The 23550-nt window shown below is 36.9% G+C and overlaps 1 protein-coding gene across 17 annotated transcripts in view; it reads left to right on the forward strand.

Annotated features, from left to right (window-relative positions):
• BNC2 (basonuclin zinc finger protein 2) overlaps positions 1-23550 on the forward strand; it is a 429408-nt gene that overhangs the window by 125389 nt on the left and 280469 nt on the right. For 2 of the 17 annotated variants that reach the window (XM_073228471.1, XM_073228472.1), the window contains exon 1: positions 8-21766. The exons of the other annotated variants lie outside the window; for them this stretch is intronic. In XM_073228471.1, the coding sequence (XP_073084572.1) occupies positions 21764-21766 (3 nt within the window). In that variant the 5' untranslated portion in view covers positions 8-21763. Of the gene's footprint in view, positions 1-7; positions 21767-23550 lie in introns of those variants that run through there. 17 annotated transcript variants of the gene reach the window in all.

Consider the following 23550-nt stretch of genomic DNA (forward strand, 5'->3'; position numbering starts at 1 on the left):
ACTCTCATTTTTTTAAAAGAAATTTTGAAATGTATGTGCACTTTGTTTCTGGTATTTTTCTCTCTAAACATTTTTAAAAAATCTGATCGCTTCATAGTTAGGCTCTGTTTTGTCATAACTGTTATTTGAATGTGCAGGGTTACTACTTCAGGGTTTCCCTAAGGGCTCCTTAAGAGAAAAAGGGGAAAGGATACTTAAGTAAAAGAAGCAGAGGCATTTGTTGCAAAGTTTCACAGTGCAGCTTGGGTCATAGGAAGACTCAATTTATTTGTTTTCTGTTAAACATTTAAAAAAGAAAGCCACCGCCCAACAAATGTATCTTTCTGTCTATATTCCATCACTTCATCCAACTGTCTACTCTCTCGGAGTAGGTTTTCCAACCAGTCATAAAACGTAGGGGCCCCTTAGCAAAGCCCGACTGACTTTACGGGGCTGCAGCAGCTCGCCTCCGACCCGGGAGGAGGCCGGGCAGGCATTGCAGCCGCGCCGAGGGTCGCCGGAGGCGGCGGCGGCGGCGTGCGGGGCGGGTCCGCAGGGCGCCCGAGCTCCTCCGCGCCGCCCCGCGCTCGGCCGCGCCGGCCCCGGCCCCGCACGCCCGCCCGCCCGCCGGCGCACTCACGCTCGGGCACAGCCTCGGCGTCCTCGTCCGGGCCGCGCGGGAGCTGCTGGCTGTGCTGGCTCTGCCGGAGAGTTGCCGTGTGAGCGCGAGGCGGCCGGCAACTGGTAATTAATCACCGGGGCCGGCGGCTCGTACCAGGCGCTCGGTGATACGTGCCCTGCGCGCCCGGCTCCTCTTGCACAATTGCTGGCGCTGCAGCTCCGAGGGGGAGCGAGGGTGAGAGGAAGCGAAGGGAAACAACCCAGAAACTTTCATCTTGGACTGTGCTCAAGCGAGGGAGGGTAGGTTCCCTGGTGCCTCCCTCTTAGACGCGTCTTGTTTTTCACAAGCCTACACGAAACCCACACAAAGCGAGTTAGTATGATACTGTCGTCCCCACAGCACAGAAGGATTATTGACAAATACACATGGATTTTAAGTAGATGGCGATTAAGACATTGATACTGTTGCACTCATTTTTAAAAATATTACAACTGCTTTTTTAAAAACCTGTTTTGCTTGTAAGAGTTTATGAGAATTAAATACTTCATTAAGTTAAGGTTTTTTAAAGTAGTGGTAATGAAGGAAAGAAAATTTGCCAGGCCATAAACTACCTCAAGTTTAGAAATACATGTGTAAAAGGTAGTGCACAGAGGTAGGGGTTTTTGTAGCATTTAGCTAGCAAACAAGTTACATCACACCGTTCTCAATAGGATAAATGCATTTGAAAAAGGTGTATTTTGACATATCCTGTAGAGGGACCCTGATTACTGCTGATACAGTAAGCTGGGATTTAAATGCAATCAACATAAACCCAATAAGCAACTCTTTATGTGCAGTTTCCCACTCTTACAAGTTAAAAAGTTCATTTCCTTGCAGAGTTACTCCTTGTCACTGCATAGTGCTTTGAGAGGTGTGTTTCTGAGGCACATCCTGCCTTGGGTGGCTCTCTAGGCTGCTGGAACACAGAGTATGTTTTCACTGACCTTAGGGCCAAGTAACTTGTGCTATACTTTAAAAATTAGATGTCACCTTCAAGGGTTTTCCTTGAGCTAGTGGAAATAAACAGTGTGTGTGTGTGTATGTGTGTGTGTGTGTGTGTGTGTGTACAGTGTGTGTTGGAAGGGAAGATTGGTTTAGGTCTCTGTCTAGCTAGAAAAGAGTTAATAAAACCAGATAGAGATAATGATCAATTGATAAATGGCTATTGAACCACATAGATGGTGTTAGATTGCTTCTTTGGCACCAGCCCATTTCCAAGTAGATTTGAATCTAAGGAGACTTTAAGTCATGCAAAACATTTTAGCTAAAAAACAAATGAAAGTAAATGATAGATCAGAATTAGGAAAATAATTTGAAATCACTCAGAGCGAGAAACTTGTACAACTAAACTATTATGTTTTTGATCCAGCTGTTTGACTCTGTGGATATATAAAGATCAGTTTTGTTTATACTTGTGTGCATGTTTGTGTCATAGCATTAGTTGACTGTATGAAGAGAGTAGAAATAATAGGGAAACAATTTATGCCTAATGGGTGCTGTATAAAACTAAATTATATTAATTACACTGTTTACTAAACAGTAGTAAAATAAACGGAAAAATCACAATTTGAAAAAGTATGATTTAACTGTATTTTAAATGTTTTCTTTATTTTTTGGTTTGGATGTATTTAGCGACTCCCTTCTTCCTCTTTTTTTTTCCTGTCATGGTTACTAAATGTTTACCTCCTGTGCATTTTTGGAAAGCATGTAAAAGAGGGTATGAGTTTATGTTTTTTAAAAAATCTTCAGGATGACATTTAGTTTGTATAAATATTGTATAAACTTAAAAATCATACAGTGTAAATCTAAAAATATGTGTGCTGTACATGTTTACAGTAATTTTTACCTGTAGTTCATCAGCAATGCTGATTCTGTGTGTGTGTGCATGTGCGTGTGTGCAAGAGACACTTTTCTTGAAACGATTATCTCTTGAAGCCAACAGTTTCAAAGAATACTAGTTTCAATATACACAATAAGCCAGCTTAAGTCTTACTATAGGTAAAAGTTTGTCCAATTTAATCAAGCAGAATTCTGTAAATCTCATTTCTTAGGCCTAATGACATTTTCTATATTATTATTTTAATTTCTAAGAAAATATTGATTTAGCTCATGAAATGAATATAATTGACAGGCCACATTTTTTATTTCAAAATTTTTGGTAATTAAACTATAAGATTTACATGATCATTTCTTTAAATATTAGAAAAGACTGACTAGTAGGTTTTAAAATTGAATTACAGAGACTTTTACCACTGACATTATTTAGAACAAAACTTATAGTGGTAAGTAGCTCATGAATGCTGGTATTTAATAATCTTGGTTTGTGTCTCCTGTAAGTAAATTAGGAAGTAGGAATATAAAAACCTTTGTTTTGTATAAGCAAAGTTGGATCTGCTTATATGTAAATCTTTCAGTCTGTTTAATACTGGTAAAAAGACATCACAAACCAGAGCCAGTTTAGATTTGGTGGCATTAAGTATGTTCCTGTGAAGTTCAAGATATGATAGTTTGCACTTTCTACATCTCTACGTTTTTCTCCCATATTCAATGTATGATTTTTTGAAAGGGCTTTTTCTCCCCATAGATACCAATATTTGACAACCCTAAAGGGCATGACTCTTGACTTTTAGCCTAAAGGGAGTTCTTTTTGGGTCACTTTGATCATTGACAGGAAGAGAATCACCAGAATGGTTTGCTCATCTTCTCTGTTAATCTCCTTGAGTCCAAAACATTATTTTGCCCATTTTAACCTTATGAAGTACTGTTAAGAGCAAAAATTAAGGTCTAATTTTGAAGTGTTTTTAAAAATACAGTTTTAAAAGGTGATTTTTCTATTTCTGTAAATATTTTGTGCATTTGAGAGAATAGCAAATGAAATGCTTTGTAGCTCCCTCAAGGGATGCAGTAATCCAATATATTTTGAAATATTTTCAGAAATGAAACTATCACAGGTAAATGACTGTCGCCCATGTTTTACACATTACTAGGGGCATTTCCTTTTATTATTGGTGAGGTATATTTAACCTGTTTCCAATAAAATGTAGATCCCTTAATAAGGTCTCTTTTCAGACACAAGTGAAATGCTAAGTTAGAATTATAAATGACTGTGCATCATTAAGTAGTAATTTAGGATTCACCCAATGATGTAACAAAATTAACAACATAATTTCATTGTGAAACTGTGTCTTATTAAAGAACAACTGTCTGACATTCTCTTACAATTGCTTTATGTAACTTCATGCAAATATTATTAGTAGTGACATTTTTCTATTGTGCATTAGATTCTCTCATTAGCATGATGTGTTAGTTATCAGCAGAGAAATCATTTCTTCGATAGGTAAGGGGCAAACCAAGAAAGCTAAAAATTAAATCAACAATTTACATTAATACCAGAACATCTGTTCACCAGAGATATGACAGAGTAAAGCAAACTTTCTTACTATTATAAAATCTAGTGCATTTCAGAGAAATGATAAATAAAATATATTGTAAGAAGTATATAATAGCATTGCTGGAATCCATTAAAAATCATGTTCGATAGGAGTTTTTCTCCCAGTAGTCTTTTAGTTCGTTCTGTTCATACAGGCAAACACCATTTCAGTTTGTTGAATCTGTATTTTAAAGTGGACATTATGATTTTGTCTGACTTTCTATCTCCCCACAGCCCCCGCCCAGTAATTTGACTATTTATTCACTAACAGTTGAAAAGGCACCCATACAGTTTTTCTTACAAGTCAGGTGCCTAATTGCATATCGTGGCTTGGTTCTTTTTTATAGTTCGTACATTTTTATTCTGAACACTATCCCACTCATGTAGACATCCATTTTAACACAGGAAGTATATTCTTATTTAATCAGAGCCCTGAGTAAAGCGGTTGATAGTTCATGGTCTTTGAAAATGACTTCGATTGCCAGACATCGTCCATCCCTAGGTTTCTGTACTTTTTCCTCCTCCCCTTTTCCTCCCCTTCTTATAATTGGTGTATTTTGATAATCACGTCTTTCTAAGAAAGGATTAAATTGACCAAACTTATGGTCTTGATGCTAAAATATTTATATTATATTAGGAGGTCTGTAATTTCAGCCTGTTGAATTACTGGGCTGCTACCTCCAATTTAGTGCCCCTCTCTAGTGCTCCACATTTTGCTTGGGGATCCTCATCTACCAGAGGACCTAGGAGAAGGGGAGAAATCTAGTTAAAGGCCCTTTCAAGGAACTTTGACATCTATTTTTAAGCTTTAGAGAAATAAAGGAGAAGAGGCATAAAGTGAGAGTATGTTTTATTTTGATGTTTTCACTATAGACATATATCCAAGTATAATTCTTAACATCTGTTCTGATAATGTAACATTAATAGGAATAGTTGAGTAATTGTTACAATATAAATTGTAGCATAGAGACACGTGTTTGTATGTTGGCCTATACTCTGTATAAGATACAGATTTCACAGGTTCTGTCTTAATTTGTAATGCAGTGGGAAAGTAGTAGGTCATATACATGGTAATTATGTACATGTTAGTGCAAGTAAAGCATGCACAGACATATTCTCAGGTGTGTATGCGGTATATATTAAAAACCTGTGCAGACATTTCAAGTTTATTTTCAACATGATAGGTTAAGTGGATTTGAACACAGTAGGTGTTCGTTTTGAAATTATTTTCCTCGTATTTCTGTCATCTGTAAACTGGTAATGTGTGCTTGTATAATTTGTAAAGCCCTTTTTGTTAAGATGAGTCAAGTAATCACAGTTGAAAATTAAATCCCTAAAGGTGCAGATAACTTATCTATAATTGTAGGTATTTTTTTTATAATTATATTTATGAGTGTACCTTACAATTCACTGATAAATGCAATTATTCATGCATGGCTTTATGGAAATCTGATTAATGTGGTGACAGGACAGATTGGGGCTACTGCAGCAGCACTTCCTCCCACTCCTATGTCAGGGTTAAGAGCCGCGGCAAATCCTCCCTAACTAATGAGATGCTGAGTAAGGCATCTCTGAGAAGTTGGGGCAAAAGTGAATGGGTCACAGCCAAAGCAGGATTGCAAGGACTCCAGTGATAGTGAAAGCATTTGAGTTTGCCAGGTCGTTGTGACACAGGGAACTGATTCCAAAGCAACAGACCGTTAGTGATAGTGAGCTGGCGTCATCCACTTCAATGAAAAACAGCAATTTGTAGTGTTTCTCCCTCCCCACCTTATGTATTACACATGCTCGCTTAAAGAAAATTACAGTGGCCATCAACCCTTATCAATCTGCAAAGCTTTTGAAAGGATTTTTCTTATTAACATGAATAGCTGATGACTGTACATCAAAGAGGTATTTTCTTAATTTGGACTCTTGATTAGGGACTCTCTATTTGGGACTCAAATGATAGCAGAAACTGGAGTTTGCTTTTCATTTGTGTCTATAATTTGAATCAGTGAATTGATCTAGGAATTAACTCCTTTTTTCCCCACAGGATACTGTCAGGGAGCTTTAGGGTAGTAGGGAGAACAGAGTGAATTACAGGATGACTTTTTCAAAGAGTAATTTTCTGTGGGAATCCCTGCTTGTTATTGTCCAAAGAACATGGAATGTAATGGTTCCAAGGTTTTCTTCTTGTGAGGTTTGGAGCCTGGATTGTTAGGTGGATGGAATGATTTCTTCAACACATGGAAAGCTTCTCATACCTTTCGTGGTATGTTTTTGCTCATACATAACCACCCTTCTCTAGGCTTTGGTCAAAAGATTGTTTGGGGATTGTAGTAAATAATTGGTCTCACTCCTGTTGGCCAAAGCTGATGCCATTTTTATTTCTCGAAAAGCAGCTGATTTCCACATTTTGCTTGGGGATTCTCATCTACCAAAGGACCTAGGAGAAGGGGAGAAATCTAGTTAAAGGCCCTTTCAAGGAACTTTGACATCTATTTTTAAGCTTTAGAGAAATAAAGGAGAAGAGGCATAATTCAGGAATGACAGCCTTTATATCCTGACGTAGAAGCAAAATGTGTACAAGTAAATTTTTTCCCGTAAACTAGTAAACAGGCAAGAAAAACAAGATGAAAAAACATTCTGGCCAACTCAAGCTTTAAGAAGTTTTAGTATGTGCAAATGACATCCCAAGCAATGCTGCCCGGGGCTGTGACATCCATGGTTCCTGACCTGTCACAGAGGGTGACCTGTACTGCCTCCTCCCTCTCTAGGTTTAAAAGAAAGTTTAGAGAATAGGAAAAATTAAAGCATTGATTCTTTTTTAATTTGTACATTCCCTGTAGGAAGACTAGCAAATTTCATAATGTACATTCAAACCCTAAGGTGAAAATTTTACAGCTGGAGTTCATTTGGGTGAGAACGTTGTGCAGTGCCTGTCTCTTCAAACACGATACAGCATTTCATGCCCCAGAGTCAGAGAGAAAGAGGAGGAGAGGAAGCGCCGTATCATGCCTTCATTCACAGAGCCTGCCTTAATGCAAGTGCTTGTGGAAAAACAATGCGTTACTTGAACTGGCTAGCTTAGAAATCAAATGCTCAGCTTATTCATCATCATTCCAATTAAAAAGGAAGAAATTGATCCTTTAACAACAAAATAACATCCTTTTGTTTTTCTTCAATTAAGCTCATCAGTTTTTCATTTCTCTCTGTTAAGAAAATAAAAATAATCTTGGGCAGTAGGAAATTACTCATTGAAAACTGATTCTCTTGAGCATATCTGACATCTTATTTACTCAGTATTTTTGGACTTCACTGTTATTTTGCCCCCATCTTTAGGATTTGTGTGTTGTTGAGGGGGTCGATTTAATAATTTGTTTGCTTGGCAGCAATTTACTTAATGACCTGAATACATAGTAAGTCTGTTCTTTCTTCCTATTTCTGTTTCCATAGACCTGATTTCTTTCTCACTTTATTCTCCTTTCCCTCATCTCTCTTTCCCTCAGTTTCTCCTTACTTTCACTGGCTCTTTTTGTCCGCCTCTTCTGGCATGGAAATGCACCTGAAAAGGTAAGTGAATAAGTACCTTTTGTCCAATACATCGTGCCGGCAGAGGCAGGAGAAAGAGGTGCCACCCTCAGATGTGGTCCTCAGCGTGTAAGTGCTGACAGGACTGTCCTGAGTTTTGCTATGTAAGGGTTCTTTGAGTAAGGGCATGATAAAAACGTGTAACCAGGGGCCCAGTCTTATCATTCAGAGGTGCTGAAAGGCAGCTCGATTTGATCCTTTGCCTGTGTATGTAAGAAAGTTTGTAGCTGAAAAGAGATTTTGCTTTTCTATTTTTCTTCTTTTAAAAAAATAATTCTTGGATTTATCATTTTGTATAGCAAGACATCCATATACATGAGAGTATTTCCTTAGAAGGAGGAGAATGTGAAGTTTTCCTTCAGTAGGTAGAGTATGATTGACTCTTAGAGACAAACTGTGGTTAGTAAGAGTTAATTGAAATATTTAAAAATGAAATTGCTATTGTGGCAGGGCTAATATTAATGGATGATATTATGAAATTAAAATTTAAAACATGAAGTAGACATAACACAGTGAGGAGGAATCACTACTCTTTTGCTTTAAATAAATTTTAACTCATTGTCTTACACAGCAGAGAGATTGTTAAAATTGACAAGATTAAGAAATACTATTCTACTTGTAAAAGACGTAACTTCCAGTATTTGTACGTGCTATGCTTTTGTGTGACTCTCATGACTTTTCACCTTTACTGAGGTGTTTTTTCATGGCTATCTGTTCTCTAAGCAGTTCTTCAGGACTCTTATGTGATGATTAGAGTGCCTGAATAGAGGTTTGAAAGGAAAAATTTCAGGAGAATGAATATTTTACATACCAAAAATAATTACTTTCAGCTGGCTTAACATAATAACAAAACTAATATTAAAATGAGAACTCTATTAGTAGAGTTTTAATAATTTTTTTTTCTCCCACTAAAATTTGAGCCAGAAAGATTTCATTGACTTAAATTATTTGGATGGCTGTTTGGGGCACCTAATCAAGCATAGATAAAGAAAACTGCCCACTACTGTGCCCTCTGCAGCCCTAGAGGGCAGTGGACATGACTGGAGGCCACTTGCAAGATAGGGGAGAGTAAGTATATCCTGAGCATATTCTTGAAAGCATCCCTTGAATGAGCATGCCTGCAAACATTCTCTTTGGTAACTTCGTGTCCAAGCCTAACTCAAGAGTCAGCTAGGTTATCTGCTGCTTTATCTAATACTGCTTTTCTTCTATTAGAGTTCCAGAAAGAACCAAAATCAAAGACTTTGTGGAAAGACTTCCTGTCTTGCTATAGAAATGTTAAAAAGCCCTTATTATCATGTGGTAGTGCATTTATATGTGGTATACAGACATGCCGAAAGTATACACCTGCTTTGTTTGTTTGGTTGTGGGAATCAAGCAATTTATTTCTAGGTTTGTTAGAATTTGTTTAATGGCTGCTTCAAATGCAATGTGTGTGTGCATGGTTCCCCCCTAAAGAGGAATTCCCCATTTTAGGAACCTCATTCCTTATACTTGGTAGCCTTTTTGTTCAAGCATAGCTTTTTGGTGAAGCCCAGTGTTATTCACTAGGAAATAGTTCAATTGTTTCTTATTTTGTGAATTGCCATTTTCAACCAGTGAGAAACTACAGTTCTCTTCACATGTTAAAACTAAGCTAGGTTTGTCAAACTTAAATGTCTTATCATTTCCATTCCCAGCCACTTTTTAAAAATTCTCTTGGACAACTTTGGAAAGTAAAAATGGGGCCGAAAAAATCTTTAACTATGTTACCAATGCTGTTATCTACTAAAGAGAGCTTACTGTGGAAAAGAATTTTTCCCTGTTTTACTTTATTTTTGAGTTTCATCATAAATAGGAAGGTACAGAGTTACAAGTCCACCATCTGGACAGCTTGTTTCAGTAGCCAGTCTGGAAGCCCAAATCCTGGCTTCATACAGGTGAGATGTGTTATGGGAATAAAGGCCTTGTGCATTTAATGAACCCCGCCTGCCTGTCAGCTTGGTTTTTCATGCACCATTGTTGTTCACATAAGAAAAAGAGTGTTCACAGCCTGTGGTGAGATTAGAGTAATGAAAATGAAAATGAAGTGTTAATCTGTTGATAGGAAGCACATCTCATATCCTGCATCCTGGGCCACATTCATGCGTGTATAATATATTCCAGGTTTTCTCATGACCAGAGAAGCTTGGATGTTCATTATATTAAAAACATGCTTTGGGTAAGAGAGAGAAGTTGGTTATTTTAACTTGCACAAATAGTTATTTTTAATAATTTCTTAGTCAGCCAAAGAAACCTGCCTTCTGAGTGTTGTGATGACCTACTGTTCTGCATATGCCAGTACTCCCTTACTTGCAATCGCTCTTTTTTTTGTTTACCAACACAGAATGCTGAAGTGAGCCTCAACATAAGCCTGTTTTGAGATACCCTTTTCTAGAAATCAGTGATTAATAGAAAGAAAGGAGTTAGGTGAGCACTATACTTTAATCCCTATAGAACATGAGTTAAAGAATACTAAACATTGATTATCCCATTGTTTTTCATCTTAAAACAATGAAATACAAACAAAAATAACAAAATCAGGAGTCATCTAGAACTGCTTTATGTATTTGCTGTCCACTGCCATGGTGGGAACCTGAGGGAACCAGTTTAAAGCTTTGGTCATCATGGGTAGGAATTAACTGTGGTCTTTCATGAATTTTTTTCTAAAATATTACAGTAGGTAAATCAACATGAATGTAATGAATCATACTTTTCCTATTATTCTTATTTTAATTTTTTTTACCATTTTGCTCATTAACTAGTTATTTTTTTCCCCTAAAGCCATATACTTAAAGCAGAGAGAATAAGTTTAGTCTCACATTATACCAAGATGTTTTAAAGAAAATAATGTGAGCATTTATATGCATGCTATCCCATAGGATCATCCCTTCAAAAAGCACCTTAAGAGATGGTTTCAAATGAAGTATAAAATGATTGGGGAGAGGTAAATTAAAATTGAGTTCCAGGTGTCTGCTTCTAATTGCTCAAATTTCAAAGATAATGGATATTAAAGAAAAATGCTTCCCATAAGAAATATATCATATCGTTCAGATATTGGGCCTAAGACTGTATTTATGAAGTTCATATTTATTTTCTCTTTTTCTATTCAACTGGGAGCTAAGGAATTCAGTGTGATCATTATGATTTTGTGAACTGTTTACTTAAAGTTGTTCAAGTTGTTAAGAATCAAGAGAATTTGGAGATTAAAGTTGAATTGTGAAGTAAATTTAGCATATGTTCCAGGGTTACTTTCTTAAGGTGAAAATGGAAGAAAAATGCTTCTCTCTTAGGAATGAAAGACGTAATTAAAAAACAATCTTTCAAAGATGTAGGCCAATGATGAAACATAATTTCAGAACCCTACATGAAAGTTGATTTAAATTTTACTCTTTTTAATAAAGTTGAAATATAATTCGTCGGTCATAGCCTATTTAACGCATTTCTGGACTGTCTGGTTTATCAGATAGCCTGTTATTATAGTTGGATGAAGCAAAAAGGTACTCTTTTCCTCTCCTAAATAGGGTACTTTAAATTTGCTTGTAACATCCACTAATAGGTAGAAATACTGTGTTGTTGTGGTTGATTTGGAAATAGTGAAATATGAAAGATTTTTCTCCTTGCACTTGCTTTCAGTTAAGAAAATGGAAATAGACATGCATGGTGATTGTGTCATAAACATCTGCTTTTAGGTAATAATCATTTTTAAAGAAATGTGCCATGACTTTTGGGGTCATTTGAACCTGTAATAATGTCTTTTTAATATAAGTATAAATGTCAGATTGAGGCATACATGTGGAGCCAGTAAAGAGTATTTGCTATGGTAATATTCACGCATCCTAAATGTTGACTTTTAAAATGTACCTTGAAGATGTATTCTATTTTCATGTTAGGGTCATTCTCACTTATGTATGTGATTGTTCTAGATAGGAAGTGCAGAAGTGTTAACATGTGAAGGAACAAAATGGATGTACATCTGAATAAGAGTTTAACATGAGCATCTTTTCTGGGCTGCAGGGAAGAATGTGGTTGGTTGGAAACTAGTGTAAATGTTGAATCACTGCATAAAATGATATCGGTTCTGAGGTTTTTAAAAAAATCTTTAATTATGAAAATTAGTTTGCTTTGCACTTATGTTTTATTGAACAACTGTGTTTATTTTGAAATGAAATATGCTACTGTTTTTCTTATATTGCATAAGCCCATGAAATATGTATTTTCAGATCTCTGTTCCTATCCTTCTCCTTTTCTTCCACAAACTCTGCAAACTCTCTTTGGAGTAGTATGACATTTTAAAAATAAGGAGCTGCCTAAAAGGGCCATGTGGAGGTAAGGTAAATTAAATGAGTGGAGTGAGTCTGGTGGGGACTGTGGTGGACCAGAAAGCTCTTGTGTCAGCCACAGTGAAGCAGCAACTCCTTAGCTCCAGCTAGTTGTTGCCAGGTGGGAATGGAGGCTTAGTGTTGGGATATCCTCTTTTTTTTTTTTAATGAGAAGCCAGAAATCCAGATTTTTATGTGAAATCTCCTGATTTTTAAATTTTGGCAACCTTTTCAAATATTTTTAAAAGTGTGTGGTCCAAACAAAATTCATCTGCAGGCTATATTCAGCCTACTGGCTGCCAGATAGAAACCTCTGTTTTAGATAATAATTTAATGTATGAAGATAATAGTTTCATTGCATGTGATCATTCATCTTGGGAATTCCCCACTGGGATGAACCAAATTCTTCATTTTTTTTTTAATTAAAAAAGTTTAGTAAATATATATCTGCTGTTGATAGTTTTGATGCATATAACTTTTCTCCTTATGACACACATATAAAGAAAAATCGAATGTATGAGCAAAGCAAAAAATGGTTAAGAAATGTTAATAAAGGTAGAAAAATAAGAATACTAGAATTACAGGGAAATAAAGGGAGATTTATAAATTCTGAAAAAAATAATATGATTTGTGTCAGTCATTGATGTAGATAGAAAGCTGAATTTCAACTACAAAAAGCTTTTCATCTCAACTTTAGGCAGTGATTCTTGGCCCTGAATCTTTGTGGGATTGCTGTAATTTACCAGGCAATTGATTATGATGTGTCTAGTAGGAGATGGACCACAAGGGGAAAACTCCCCCTTACTAATTCATGCAAGACCAGTATTTTATACAAGCCTCAAGAAAACATCATTTATATTGTATAAGGAGAGGTTTTCAATGTCTATCTAAATTTTTTGAAGGGGCTCTTTAAAAGAAATAATCTATTCATAATTGAAATTCTCCAGGCAAATCAGATATCAACATTTTCAACAGAACAGGTAATTAATTGGTTTGAATTTCAAATTGAAGGTCATCCTTTTATTGATTTCTGTGGGAACAGGAAACAAGAACATCTTGTTAAAATGATCTGCAAATGGGGCCTAGGTGTGCCTAGGTTCTGTTTAGGGTCTTGTGAACAGCGTCCCTGGACAGTATCAGACACCAATCAGAAGGGAGTCATTTCTGTTATAAACATAACAAGCTGTTGGTTTGCTTCCAAAAGTGCAGAGAAGATCTGAACTGGAGAAAAGACCAGAGATGAACAGTTTGTTTTCCAGTAAGTCACGTGTTTAAAAATCAAGTGAACGATGCAGCTTGTTACAAAGCACCTGTGTGTCTGAATGACGTTGAAATGCCACGTTCAAGAAGTTCAGCATCAGTACAGCTTTGACACCATTTTCAGAGACCTTTCAACTGGGGAATTAGAAAAAATATCTTTAATACAAGGAGAGGGAAGTACTGAAGGAAGGAGGGTGGTTGAATAATGGAGGACAAACGAATATACTCTTAGATGCTATTAATTTTTATAAAGTAACATTTGTGCCTTTTATTTGATAGATAGTTTTATTGTTCCATGGACCAGGCTATTTTAAAGCAGTCATTTCTCCCTCTGCTGTGTTTATACTTTTTGAGAATGATACGATGTGAAGGTAACATGGACTAAGTGGGTGGGTGAACACTATGTCTTGCTAAACTGGAATAAGTATCTTAATTTTAGCTGTGCTAAACAAGTTGGAAACTTAATGCATTTTCATCTTATGGTTCAAAGTAAAATTCTTAATAATGAAAAAAAAAGCAAGCCACCTATTCTAAATACCCTGGAGCTGTTAATGCAGTTATTTCCAGGTTGACATAGTTTTGTGTAGGCATGACAGTAGCACCAACCATCTACATTAAGCCTTAACATTCCACAGGACCATTTCAAGTTTATTGTGAGCCTCAGAGCCTGCTCATTCCTAAGAGAAATAATCAAGTTTAAGCATGTTACTCTGCCATAGTCATAGCTAACTTTTTAAATCAGAAAGTGCTTTCTTAAATTAAAAAGGCTGATTTTGTGCAGGTGATCCTTGAAGAAATTTCTCAGTTCAGTACAGAGTCATTTTTCTGACCCACATTTGCTGCCCTCTTGCATACTGTCAATCCGTCCTGTTAGCAATGGTTGGAAATGACATCAGATAAAGCAGAACTTGTCAAATTTTGTTTAAAACTCTAAGGTGATGTCAACATTCTTTTTCAGCTTTATTCCTAGCTCTCAAGACATTGATCCCATTTTACCAATTCCCAGTTGAATTTTCACTGCAGTATTAAAAAATGTAGGTGAGGTGGGGGAAAGATGCTGATGCTGTCCTTAAACTTGGGAGTTTGTACAGCACGGAAGGCTAGTGCTTAGGGAAAAAATATGGGGCTGTTCAGCTTGATCTCATGGTACATTGCTTCTCTTTTTAGGGAAAGGAATTCTCCATTTCCTGAATGCAAAATGCCTACACTTTTGGAGGCTCCTGGTCTTTAGTTCCTACCTCAGTTAATAAAGCACCCCTTGCATCTCAGAGATGGAACTTGATGGACTAGTCAGCATTAAAAGGTCACCCTAAAGCTATTGGCAGAGTATACTGCCCTTTGTTGGTCAGTGGTGACAATGCTTCTCTAGCGGTTAACTGGATGTATTAGACTGAGCTACTTTTCCACAATACCAAATTACCTATTTATTTCTTTTAAACACCTGATAGAATGCCCATTCACAAGCTGTCTCAAGCACATTTTCAAAAGGGATCTTAGCAATACTTGAAATATCAGTGCTTTGGCTATGGAAGGAAAGTAAATGTAGTGTATTCATTGTATTGTTCTGCTTCAGTGAAAATACTTCTAAATTATACTCATCTTTTAGAGTGTTCATGCTGTCTGAAGTGAATGATTGTTCCAACATATTTGTAAATCCAAGTTAATTCCAAAAAGTTTCCTTTTCTTAACAGTTTGCCTTCTTTTAGTATAAAAATACTTAAAATCATGTTCTGAGTAAACTTTTTTAAGAAAACAAACAAACAAACTTTCATTTCCTTTCATGTTATTTTCCACAAGTATGACATACAGGAAAAACATTTCTGGTTTCAGGTTACAACTTTGAACATGATCCAAAAGTGGGTTTCACCATATTTTTATATATTCAAATTTACAATTTAATTAAATATTGCTTAAATTATACTCAGAATTACAGAGGAGTAATTAAAAAATGATCATGGTAGTTTTTTGAGGCAGGGGAACTTTACTTGAAATAGTTTTGTGTTTTGCATGCTTACATTGATTTTGTAGCACCTGTCTTGGTATGAGGTTACACAGGTACACAGGTAGCATCTTTTGTCTCAGCTTTCAGATAAGTACAGATCCAAAGTGCTAAGGTGCTAATGACCAGTGACACCCCCTAATTGTTTTCACTTGTGAATGTACTTTAGACTCCCAGATGTGTGATTTGCTACATACCCCCCATCTCCCACTGTTCTCTTTGGCTCTAATGGGATTGGTTAAGCAATTTAGACATTTAAAGTGACTTCCTCTTTGGTTTTAAAATGACTAAGTGAAGACTCAGAGGAATCCCTTTAATTTGCCTTTTAGTGTCTTTGACTAGACTGGATTCTAGCCTGCTACCCATTCAGTTGTTTCTTTTTGAACTAGATAAGCACATCCAAAGCAGAATATGCTCCCTGTCTCTACAAAATAACAGAATGAAATCAGTGTTTAAATAATTTTTGTTGTAATAATTCAACATTCTTAACTAAAAATAATGATTTAAAATAGAATGGTCAGCATCAAGTTCAGACAGTGAACAATATTTGAAAACAGTGTAGTGACAGTATTTGTGGTATAGGTTCTTTATGAACTAAATGTTTATTGAAAGGACTTTGTTTTTAACCTGTAGGTATGTTTATCTTAGAATAATAATAATCATTTCATGCTGTTCATTTTTCTTCCTAGTTGACCCATTCTCCAGACCTTTAAAACTTTTTTAAGTGGATGCAAATTCCGTTTTAATTAGACCAATGCAATCTAATACTGCAACTAGCCAGGAATGGAAGAAACATGCTGAAAGTTAGTTAATACAACCCAAATCAACCATAGCCAGATAATTCCCCTGATCTTTGTAACAACCCCCTGATTCACCTCCACAATTAAATGACCCTGTTGTTCTGGAGTTTCAACAAGACATTTCAGGTTCACTTAAAAAAATGATCATCCTTTACCAGGATCCTTTGCTCTTGCATTTCTTTCTTTCCCTTGCCACACAGCTGTCACTGGTATAGGAGAAAGACTAGGGGGAGGGGTGGAGAAGGAAGCCCTGTTCAAATCGTGTCACGTAGCACTAATTCATCTGCTCTCATTAGAGGGAGCTAGGGACAGCAGTGATGGCCAAGAGCTGCACTCCGCACATGACACGCGGACAGTTTGGGGAATAGAAAATTGCTTTCTCAGGAAGCCCAGCCAATTAAGGACTTGACCATATTGAATGTCAAGTGTTAATTTAGGTTTTTCTTCATTTTCCCAGTAGTAATGCAGGTCCTGTGATGAGCAAATACATGTCAAGTAAAAGTTGATTGCATGAAGGACCTGGGTATTATATGTCACTGACAAGTCACAAATGTACTGAAGTCTTTTAACCCCTTAGGTGAGTGTGGTTGGGGGAGGGAGCAGGGCAGAGTGGGATTAATGGTACCATACGGATGAGAATAGTTTACGTGAGAGTAGCTTGAATGGGACAGACAGTAATGGTAATTCATGCAAAAACCAGGGATAGGACAAATCCTACTCTCGGGGCATAGAGGCCCTTGAAGTACATACAGTATGATTTTTCCCATTATAAACATATACTGCCCAGAATCCATATTATGTCTCCTAAGATTTTATGAAAAGAGAAAGTAGTGTCTTGACCTAGGAAATTCCTTATTAATGATCTCCTTTGAAAGAAAGAAAACATTGTTAAATAATGATACTATTTGGGACATTTTAACCCTTTGGCTCAGTGCAGCCATAAAATTTCTGGCTATTTATAATTACAGTCTGATAAAAAGTTAATTATAAAAAGTGACTTGTGTAATACTATGTCACAGAAAGCATACAGAACATAAGACTGAAAGAATGTGTTCTGTCATAAGTATCTGTGTAAGGTGGGGCTCAGCCAATAGAAACTTGTGGAAGGTCTGTCCATAGTCTTTCCTTTTTTTTGTGCCCAGTTGTAGAAGGGAAGAGTTTCAAGCTTTAGTGAATGAGGTAACTTTGCCTATCCTGTATAGCATCTCATTTCCGGTCATCAGCATTCATTTACATATGAATATCTGGAAAATAAGAGATTGTCTGTTTTTGTTGAAATTGTACAAGCAGCAAATAAAAATACCCCGCAGTTAAAAATATTGCTGTTGTGTAGTTTAAACTATCTTAAAATGAAACTCTTGACAATCATTCACAATCAGGTCATTTTTTCCTGCTTTTTTTATGTAGAAGCATCTTCCCCCTTCCTATCTTTGAAAATGTGATATTAATTAAAACACTTTGGAAGTTACTCCCTTCTGTTTATTCCCAAATTTTAACACACTTTGTTGACAGTGCTTGCACCTTGAAAATTTATCTGCTAATGGTTTAACTTCTGGCAGCAAAAAGTGTTAATAGAGTCTGCCTCCCTCAAGTTAGATACTGTGCTATCTTTAAGGTTAACTAACTTTACCTTAAGGGAACGATTAGCAAACAATTCCAAGAATTTGAAATGTAATAAAATAGCTTTTTCTTAAGAAAGAAACATTAAGCTCCTGAATGCTGGGATGGTCTTTCAGTTCTTTAACCTCCCCTGTCTCAAAACTAACCAAATAAAATAAGCTTAGCCCCCCTTTCCTTCCTACTTTGATAAGCCCTGTCTGTGGCACTCTTGGCATTGCGGGAGTGCTGTTTAATTACATCCAATTGTCAGCAGCTGCTTTTCCGTTGGGTGTGCTGAGACTTAGTACCCTTCCTTAAAGTAAATTCTTTTGATGGCAGCTCGAGTTGCTGATACAAGTTATTCCTTCTCTTCTGTGTCACTTTTGACGGATGGTACCTAATGCAATCAACCACAGGCCATGAGAGCCACTTCTGGGGTTGTGTTAGTAACTGGACCAGGATACCCCTCCTCCCTTGATCTCTCCTTCATATGAACACTTCTTCCTGCCACCCCCACCAACACTTCAGCCTAAATAGGAAAGCCAAAAGAACCGAGAACAGGCTTTTCCTAAACCTCCATTTCCCAGTGGGGACGCCGAAGCTGCCTCCCTTTGCGTGCGTTTTTGATAAATTTAAGAAGTCAAATCGCTGACACAGATAGATAATCCAAGTGTATAGGGTGAAGAGTTATAAATTAACACATTATTTCCTCTTAATGTGAAATACTTGAGAATGCATTTTCTCAGTCCCCTGACATCAACCCAGTGAGGGCTCGCATTGTACTTTTCAAGTGGCATTGATTTGTTAAAGCGCTGAATTAGCATCTCCGGCCAGCTGCTTGATCCACCGTCGTGTTGCGGGGCTCCAATTCCTCCTCTCCGCCCCCCATCCCTTTTTCCTTCAGTCTCCCTTTTCTTCTACCTCCATTTCCTTGCATCTTTCGTTTTGCTCCTTCCTGATCTTACTCTTACGCTTTCTCTCCCTTCTTTCCTGTTGCTTGCTTGCAAGCCCACACCGTCTCTTTCCTTCTTCCTCCATTCCTTTTATCTACACATTTTCCTTTCTCATCCCTTTGCCCCTGAGGTTTGCCCTCACTCACGGTTGGTCTGCCTACTGCCTGTGGAGGGTAGTGGGGGTAGATTTTAGCCAATCCCATCTTCAAGTGGGCTCTTCTGGGAATAAACATAAGCGTTGTTTGTGCTCCTTGTAACAAGTTGGTGAGAAAAATCTCACCTATGTTGGCTTCCTAGAAATTAAAAGGTAACTTACAAACTCTTAAACTTGTATTGCTAAATGTCGTCTAACAGAGTGAAGTTTTCTTTTGGTTAAAGGAAAATTAAAATTACCCTTGGTTATCACAGATTTGATCATCTCACAGGTATCCACTAACATAGTTATGAAACTTTCGGGTTTTTGCAACATTTAGAAATTCAGTGGACTTAACTGATACGACTTCATTTTCCAGCAGGTTCTATATTGTTCTTACTTCACTTATTCATGTTGGTACTAATATGAAATATTTGTCATTGTGGCATTTGTGGCTTATTATAGTTTCCTTATTAGGATGTGTCAGCCTGTAACACTGAATGGCTTATAGGATTGGTTGACAATTTGGTTAGAAATAAAACTGCAGTGGGTTATTATTTCTTCTAGCAGTGTTCCTCAGAGTTCTTCAGAAGAAATGCATCACAACTGAGAGGCTTAGCCTGACGCATGTGCATGTTTACAGACCTTGGCTATTTTCTTTTCTGGATATTGGCGCAAGATACTGAAGATCACTGTTTTAATTAGTTTGATACGAGCAAAAAGTGTCTGTCTGGACTTAAAGATTTTTCTCCATCATTTTAATCATGGCTTTACAGGTGTTGACTTCAATTTTACTAGCTTTCCTGCTAGTAACATTAAAATTGGAATTTGAATATATGTTGATAATAAATCAGATAACTTGAAAAAAGAACAAATATTCTTATTGCTGTGTTTTATATAGATTAAAATGACTTTGCAGTGTTTACATTTTGAAATGGAAATATTTCACACAGGTTTTGATAGTCTTTGCTTCTCTGTTGGGTTGGTTTCCCATCCCCTGCTCCCACAAGTCAAATATAATTCCTTTTTATTTTTTTAATTAATTGCTGCCCTCCTATCTAAAATTAGATGGCTTGGCTAAGGTGAAGGGATTAGAATGACTTTTCAAGGCATGATAATGTCTGTTTCAAGGAAAGAAAAAGAAAAAAGCCTTTTAGCAAGGGCTTAGAACTAATTCCAGCTACTAAGGAGACAAAAATTACACTAAAGAAGACAGCTTGGTTTTATTTTATATGTGCACGTTAACTTGCTTAAAGAGCATCATTTTGTATTTCAGGGTATTCACTTAGATGAAATAAGATGTTCTTTCTTTGTTACTGAGAAGGGACATGGCCTCACTATAAGAGGTTAAAGCTGGAACACCTGCCTTTTGCAGGCATAATCACCGCTCACCTGGCTGTAGTTCAGGATCAGGGCAAGAAGGAGGGTCCTGCTGCTTTTTAGAACGCCTGTGAACTGTACTACAGAAAGAAAAATAAGACAAAAAACAATAGGGCAAGGTTGAAAGTGAAAGTGCCCCATATAAAAATGGTTAATCATCAGAAAAGGGAGAAAATGAAAAATCAGAAATGTCAGAAAAAAATTCTGGGAAGCGTACTTCAGTAGTGGGAGGAAAGTTGAGGTTACAGAAAAAAGGGATGTTTGGAGGGCAAAATTATGTTATCTGGCTAACTTAAAAAAATAATAAAAATCAATACTGTTGTATAAAGGGCTAAATTGGCATCAGAGCAGAGTTAAAAATTAAAAACATTAAAAAACTTGTAATGTGATCTTAACTTTTCATTTGTTGTACATACATTTAGCCAGTTATGTTGGAAGGCAGACACCTTTACACAAGTAATAAACCGATAAATCTAGGTTTTTCTGATCCAATTTATTATGTGATAGTATTTAAGCAACAGGAAAGGATTATGGCTGGATGTATTAGAATTCAACAACTTTGCATTTTTCTCAAAAATCTCAGGAGAAATCAGAATTACTTCTGCTCTTGTATTTTGTAAGTCTAAATTAAGTGTCACTTAAATGGGAAAGAACTGGCAGCTTTGATAAGTAGTCCCCAAAGCAAACCATTTTGTCAGTAATCATAACCTAATTATGAATGCAAATACAGAGTTTGTTTTTTAAAAAGTGTGAAACAAAGGGAAAAAAGAAACAGTCTACAACGCAAGGAAAAAGTATCCCCATGCTTAAACTTAAGACTTTCAATAGCAGCAGTAATAATAAGCAACTTCTGGCATCAGCCCAAGTCCTGTTGAGAGGGAGCAGCAAATGGCCTGCACAGTGTGTGGCTCTGCAGAAGTTCCAGAGGACACATGCATCACAAGCTGGTCACAATGCAAGAGGTCAGGGGTCATGTTCAAGATCAGGGTGTTGCTGGACAAGGCTGAGGAAGCAGAGGTGGCCCCTCTGTACTCAGTGTGTGGGACTGTGTACTCCTTTCCCGTCAAAGCGGACCCAGCACCGCCAGAAAAGCGGTTCCTTGGCAGGGTTTAATGGCAGGATGATGTAGTCTGTTGTGACTAGTGCATTCCTTTCAGGTTAAACTAGGGAAATGGCATTGTGTTAAAATTCCAAGTCGCATGAATGTTTTATTGCCACAGTGCATTTAGCCCTCTAGGGGAGTGTGTGTGGCGGCTGGTGGGGGTGGGGGTGGGGGTGCCTGAGAGACTCAGGAACTATCAGAAGAACACTTCCCTTGGAAAATTTTACCCACCAGCATGAAGCTGATTTGCTGTGATGGTCACTTAGAAAAGGGTTTCGCTTTTTCCCTAAACTGTAGCTGTTTGAAGTCTTGCAGTCTGGACAATTAACAGCTGAAGAAAATATGACAAGACACACGCAAAGAGGTTGGGAGATAGGGAGGAGGAATGCGCCAGAGAGGAGCTGAGCTGCCTTCTTGTGTAAACTGCCCGAGCGAAGGCCCCCTCCCCCGGCCTTGGTCCCTGTCCCCCCCTTCCCAGGCTGTTTTGCTGTCTGCCTGAAGGCCAGGAGTGATCTGTTAACCTTGCACCACTGACTGGGAGGCCACTGCCGCTCATGGTACTGTATGTTACCATTACTACTCCCTCGTTCCTTTTCACTGGCTGATTTTTTTTTTTAACCATTTCTCTGTAATAACAGTTTGTATTAGTTAGAGGGATACAGTTTTGGAATGCAGAAGGTCCGAGTTTAAAACAAAACAAACCTAAGTATGGTACTGTTTTTTTCTTGGCTTTTAGGACTAAGCTGAACTATTCTAATTCAGTTGCAGCCAGACGTTTCCAGTGTGATTTAAAATCAGGAATTCTGGAAATAGGGCAGTTTAAAAGATGCAAATCATCTGGGCTGTGGATCTTGTAAAGGGACTTTGTTGTTAAACCACGTGAGCATCTTCAGAGTTTTAGGACGTTTTCAGGCTTTGCAGTTGTCGCAAATATATCCTTTTGCAGATTGCCCCCACCCGAGTCCCTCTCCAGGGGAATCTCTAGCCTCCTCTTTCACTGTTCTGGTTGTTCTAGGCTAACAGTTAGGAGCATGTGTGGTTTGCCTTGGGTTGTAATTGTGCATATTAAACATAACACTCAGAACTGCTTCATGATTTGATCTGACTCAAGTTAATTTATAACATTAAAATGTGGATATATGGAACAGACTTACGATTTTGTGTTGTGACTTTATAAAATATTTACATGTCTGATTTCCCCCCCAATGAATAGAAATATGGATTATTTTAGGTTTACCTAAGTAAATTTATTTTAATAGTTTGAATTTTAGTTTTTAATTGCTTTCTTTTTCTCTTCATGTTCAAGCTTTAATACTTTTTGTTTTCATGTTCTTGTGATTTGTTATTTTCTTTTCCTTAATAATGCATACATATACAGATATAGAATTGTGTGTGTGCATGAACACTGCTAACTGCCAAACTGATACAAGGAAAAATTTCTAGAGTTGTTAAACTCAGCTAGTTTTCCATTTATAAGTCACTTTTTTTAATGTTATGTTACAGAAATTTAACTCAGGAATATAGCACAAAAAAGTAATTTATGGGTAGGTCCATGTGCCAGTTATAGAGATTTTGGTACATGATTTATGTATTTCTATAAAATGATGTTTTTTGTCCAGATAGACCTGAATTAATCTGATTAGTGCTGTGTGTATGATGGTTTATTTATAAACATACATTCACGTCCTTTATGGGAGGTCTTAAACCAACAAGAAATCAATTCTACAACAAAACTGAGATTTATGTATGGTCTTGGCACTTCAAATTTTAGGCAAATCCATGAGATATTTTCACTTATATTCTAGAGAATGCTCACTTTAAGAATTATTTCCGTTTACTCTGTTGGATGCAGAAAAGTGATAATGGGAGTTTTCTTTGGTGATTTCCATTTTTAGTTCTAAATTTTAAAGTGTAGTTTTCAGGAGAATATAAACTTACTTTGTGTTGGTTTTTTTTCTTGCAGCAATATGAAAATGAATTTTTTTCCAAAGTACTGGACAAACTCAATAGTGCCAAATTAAGAAAAAATCTATTATGTACATTCAGCTTACCTAAAAATACATTTGTTATCCTGATCATGGAAGCAGTTTTTTATTGTGAAAAGGATATTGTGGTTGTATTCAACACTTCCCAACTTGATTTATTATAATTTTCCCTTTATAACCCAAGAGGGAAAGAGTGAATTACTGCAATATCATGTATCCCTAATAAGAAAATTAAAATCAATTTAGGGTTTTTTTTCCTTAAAAATATAACTTCCTTAAAAATATTATCAATATTTGTCTGTCAGCATTTTTCTATTCCTATGTCCCAGACATTAGAGTTTGGCATCGCATCATAG

This window comes from Manis javanica, chromosome 2 (assembly GCF_040802235.1).
Source record: "Manis javanica isolate MJ-LG chromosome 2, MJ_LKY, whole genome shotgun sequence".
In the NCBI taxonomy this organism is placed as follows: domain Eukaryota; kingdom Metazoa; phylum Chordata; class Mammalia; order Pholidota; family Manidae; genus Manis; species Manis javanica.